The 5236-nt window shown below is 48.0% G+C and overlaps 1 protein-coding gene across 3 annotated transcripts in view; it reads right to left on the bottom strand.

Moving 5' to 3' along the window:
* The window catches only part of ANKRD35 (ankyrin repeat domain 35), a 74865-nt gene that overhangs the window by 50658 nt on the left and 18971 nt on the right, over positions 1–5236 (bottom strand). For 2 of the 3 annotated variants that reach the window (XM_015410849.1, XM_015410850.1), the window contains exons 2-3: positions 3736–3866; positions 823–911 (exon numbers count right to left, since the gene is read on the bottom strand). In XM_015410849.1, the coding sequence (XP_015266335.1) occupies positions 823–911; positions 3736–3866 (220 nt within the window). Of the gene's footprint in view, positions 1–822; positions 912–3731; positions 3867–5236 lie in introns of those variants that run through there. The other variant, XM_015410851.1, reaches the window with a different exon arrangement.

Genomic DNA, 5236 nt, shown 5'->3' with positions numbered 1-5236 from the left:
TGCCCTCCTGTTTGTACTTATAGATGTGGATGAATGCCAAGATCCTGGGGTGTGCAAACTGGGGCGCTGCACCAACACCGTGGGGTCTTTTTCCTGTGACTGCCACCCTCCCTGGACTTTGGACCCCAGCGGCAAGGAACGCCAGCTCCCCGAAACACAGGCAGGTAAGCCCTAGAACTCTGCAGGGTTTGGCCCGGTGGACTCTGGGTATGTGTGCTGAGGGAGGTCCTGCAACTGAGAGCTGGTATAGCCTAATGGCTAAGAGCCAAACTAGAGATTTGCTTTTTTTAAAAAGATGGGTCCAGGTTCCTCTCAGCTGTGCAAGGAATGGCAATTAAAAAATAAAGCAGAGCCCATTCTAGGTGGTATTCCAAGTCAGTGGAACAGGCTTCATGGGAAGTGGTGGGCTCTCCTTTGGAGGCTAGATGGCCATCTGACAGTAATGCTGATTCTGTGAACTTAGGCATCTCATGAGAGGGAGGGCAGGAAGGGCTGCATCAGTGCTTAGTTCTCATGGTCCTTTCTCACACGCCCAGGGAAATGCCAATCACCACTTTGGGGCCAGGAAGCAATTTTTTCCAGGCCAGTTTGACCAGAGATCCTGGAGGTGTTGTGTTGGGTTTTTTGCCATCTTCTGGGCATGGAGTAGGGGTCATTGAGGGTGTGAGGGGGGAGGTAGTTATGAATTTCCTGCACTGTGCAGGGGGCTGGACTAGATGACACTGGAGGTCCCTTCCAACTCTATGATTCTATGATGTTGGAGGTCTAGCGCATTCCTGTAGGTTAGAATCTCTCCCCCCTACAAATCCAATGTATACGTACCATCATCATTCTTAGCATTAACTTCTGTGCCGTGAGTCAGGAGGATCGTAAGGCATTCTGTGAGCCCCTTGGAAGCTGCCAAGTGGAACCTTCAGGGGAAGAGAAAAGCCAGATCTTGGTAATCTTCTAGCCCATGCTCATCCAGTGTCAACTCTAAACAGTTACGCAAACCAGTTATGGAGTCTACTTAAATTCCTCTGGTTCATGTGGTGGGAAAAAGTGCTGTCAAGTTCGCAGCCAACTTATGGCAGCCCCATGGGGTTTTCAAGGCAAGAGACACTGAGAGGTAGTTTGCCATTTCCTGGCTCTGCATAGCAACCCTAGACTTCCTGGGCAGTCTCCCATCCAAGTACTAACCAGGGCCAACCCTGCTTATCTTCTGAGATCTAATAAGATCAGGCTCGCTTGAGCCATCCTGGTGAGGGTCCTCAGGCTCAAAGGAGTTGCTAAATTTAAAGGAACCCATAAGTGTAAAGATTTCAAAAAATATATACAGACATGCCATCAAGGTGCCTCACATACAGACATGCCCTTTCTCACAATACAAGAACTCATGGGCACTCAAGGAAATTGCTGAACAGTCGGGTTAGAACAGGTAAAAGGAAGTCTGGGGCAAGCGAAGCACTGTATTCTTGGTGCTTGGGTAGGGGGCAATAGTGGGAGGTCTTCTAGCGTCCTGGCCCCACTGGTGGACCTCCTGATCGTATTTCTGGCCACTGTGTGACAGAGTGTTGGACTGGATGGGCCATTGGCCTGATCCAACATTGGCTTCTCTCAGGGGTCATTTCCTGCAGGAGCCCACAGGAGCGGAGCTCCGGCAGTAAAGAGCCCAGGGGGCGGGCACATGCAACAAGCCCCACCCCCTTCTCCCAGCAGCACTCAGTCAGAGCAAGAAGCAGCCAGGTAAGTTGCAGAGCCCCCCACTGCCCCCCCGGTCCAAAACAGTCCAGTGGCACCTTCAAGTTTTATTCAGGTACAAGCTCTCCCTCCTCTGCAAGGACAGATCTGCACATTCCCCCCCCCCCAATAGCTAGCAATCCAAAACAGTCTATTGGAGCCTGAGTGGTGGGTGTTGCCTTCTGACACACTTCTGGTGATGTCAGGGGGTGTGGCATATGCAAATAAGTTATGCTAATGAGCTCCTGCGCCTCTTTTTCTACTAAATGACCCCTGGCTTCTCTTATGTTCTTATGTTAACTGAGTTATGGCAACCCCATCGAAGGGCCTTCAAGGCAAGTGAGTAAGGTGATTGCCTTTCTCCACAGAGTCTCCGTTGGTGGTCTTCCATCCAAGTACCGACCCTGCTTAGCTTCTGAGATGAGATGAGATCGTGCTATACCATGCCACCTTCCCTCCCATCAAATATTTACCCTATTGCCCTGACCTGGATAGTCCACGCGAGCCTGATCTTGTCAGATCTCGGACGTTAAGCAGGGCCGACCCTGGCAAGTATTTGGATGGGAGACCTCCAAAGAATACCAGGGCCAGGAGGCAGAGGCAGGTTATCAAACTACTTCTCTGAACATCCTCCATGCCCCAGTAGGAGTTGCCAGAGGTTGCCATGACTTATGGGCATGGGCACACACACACAAATGCAAAAAAAAAAAGATATTTACCCTATTAATTATATTCCAAACATATATCCACTGTAAAAGTAGTGATATCCTGGAGCTGTGTTGAAGGAGAATGCCAGATCCTCACAGCCATGTAACTTTTGAAGCCATTGCGATTATCACATGATAATAACCATTCTCTTAAAGCACTCATGACATGGGGATTTTCCATAGGAGATGTTCACGAGGCACATCCTTGAGTAAGGGTAGGGGAGAGTCCCATATACCAAACAGGTGGGATATATTTAAAGATGCATGAAAGACTATCACATAAATGGGCTATGGCTGGGAAAGGCACCTGGTTAAAGACATTTCACTTGATTTGTCACATGAGCCTCACTCTGTTAAATCTATATAATTTTGCATTGCGCTAAATAAATAGTTCTAAAGAAAAAGGAGTGGTTTATTTGCTTTCAGATGTTGCAGCATGTGTCATAAGCAGATACCATCTCAGAAGAAGTATTTCCACTGGTGCAAGAGAAAAGGGGGAATTAATCTTACAAAATGGAACCACCCATGGATTTACTAAGTATTTGCTTTAAAAATAATTAAAACTTTAAAAAGAAGGTCTGCTGTCCAACTATTTAGGGACAACCCTTTTAACCCATCAAAATGATTATTGACTTAACATAGCAGCCGAGGTTTGATCAGACTGCTTGGTAATAGGTAAAGGTAAAGGTTCCCTTGCTTGAAAGCCAGTCGAATCCGACTCTAGGGTTGCGGTGCTCATCTCCGTTTCAAAGCCGAAGAGCCAGCGCTGTCCGAAGACATTTCCGTGGTCATGTGGCCGGCACGACTAAACACCAAGGGGCACGGAACGCTGTTACCTTCCCACCGAAGTGGTACCTATTTATCTACTTGCAATTTCTTGCTTTCGAACTGCTAGGTTGGCAGGAGCTGGAACTAGAGATGGGAGCTCACTCCATCATGCGGCACCCGGGTCTCGAACTGCTGAACTACTGACCTTCCACAGCCTGCAGTTCAGCGTCTTAACCACTTGAGCCACCGCTCAACACCCCCTAAAACACAGATTGTCGGAACGGAAGGGCATCGTCAGGGCTTTTTTTTCTGGGAGCGTGCACCAGAACGGAGTTCCAGAACCTCTTTGACAAAATTCTTTTTTAAATGTTTAAAAATTCATGAGTTTTCGATATACAGATTGAAGACTTCATTTCCCCCTTGAGAGTTCCAGCACCTCTTTTTTAAAAAAATAAAATAGAAAATAAAGACCTGGGCATCGTCCAAGATGGCAGCTCTCTTGAAAGCAAGAGGGATTATGGGACAGGAAAAACTTACGTACGCGGATTGTCCCAAGGCATTAAGCTTAGTGGGGGTTGCTGTCTTCTTGGAAGCGAGAGCCGAGACTCTCCCCACGTCCCCTTTCTCGACCGCATCCAAAAGCTTCTGGTCGTGTTTGTTCCAGCTCTCAACCTGGTGGAAGAGACCAAAACAGTTTTTATTTATTTGGTGGTAGAAAGTGCCGTCAAGTCGCAGCTGATTTATGGCGACCTTGTAGGGTTTTCTTTTCTTTAAATATTTTTATTTTTATTTACAAAAATATACACGTACATTCCATCCATTTCGTTTACATAAACCTAGATATCAGAGTCTTTCCCCTTTCATTATATTCTGTCAATTGGGGATATTACTTTTCTGCCTGTATTTGTATCCAATTATAAATTTTTTCCCATCTCTTTTTGTGTACCTTTTCATTCTTATTTTGTAACACCTTGTAGGGTTTTCAAGGCAAGAGATGTTCAGAGGTGGTTTGCCATTGCCTGCCTCTGCATACCAACCCTGGATTTCCTTGGCAGTCTCCCATCCAAGTACTTACCATGCCTTAGCTTCTGAGATCAGACAATATCAGGCTAGCCTGGACCATCCAGGTCAAGACATTTATTTATTTACTTCTTTTCTAGTTGGCCTTTCTCTCTGAGAGTCAAGGCAGATTACAATTTTTTGAAATGTGATTAAACCGTATACACGCAACAATGCAGGACAACGTGATTACAATATTACAAAATGATGCAGTAAAAGGATACGGCATACAACAATGCAGCAAAACTAGATCACAAAGACGTGAAAGCAAATGCAGTAAGAACAGGAGAGTACATACCAGAAACAAAGCACCATGGGCAGGAAAACCGCCTGCTGATTTCCCATGGGCATTGAGGAGGCAGGGTTTGATGGAGACTGGATTTGTGCTGCAATAGGGAGCACTGTGTTGAGTCTAAATTAAGCCTGGGTGTAGGCTTGCCAAGTCACCCCGGGGGGCGGGGAAACCCCCACCCCAGAGGCCCGTTCCCTGCCGCCGCCGGATCGGGCCCCGGGGGGAACTCCATCCCAATGTGTACGTCACCAGGAAGTGACGCGACCACGCGGGGCACGCTGGGGGCGGGGCCACAGTCATCCGAGGGAAAACTCTATGGTTTTCCCTTGGATGGCCGTGGCCCCGCCCCCAGCGTGCCCAGTGTCGTCATGTCACTTCCTGGTGACGTGGATGCGGCGCACACGCTCTCTGGGATCAATCCGGGAGTCCTGCGCTCCGGAACAAGGTGAGACTTGGCAACCCTACCTGGGTGACAGTGAGCAGATCTGGACAGGAATGGTATGTACTCATGAATACTTAGTCCCAGGGGTCATTTTGTAGAAAAAGAGCTGCAGGAGCTCATTAGCATAACTTATTAGCATATGGCACACCCCCTGACATCACCGGAAGGGTGCACCAGCCCCTCTGACAGACAGAAGCACCTGGGATCCAGTCTTTCCCCCCCTCTCCCTTCCCTTCGCCTCCAAGTCAG

Source organism: Gekko japonicus, unplaced genomic scaffold (assembly GCF_001447785.1).
Source record: "Gekko japonicus isolate JY-2015 unplaced genomic scaffold, Gekko_japonicus_V1.1 scaffold42, whole genome shotgun sequence".
Lineage (NCBI taxonomy): Eukaryota > Metazoa > Chordata > Lepidosauria > Squamata > Gekkonidae > Gekko > Gekko japonicus.
Note: the sequence above shows the minus strand (reverse complement) of the source record. Positions and strands in the feature narration are given on the sequence as shown.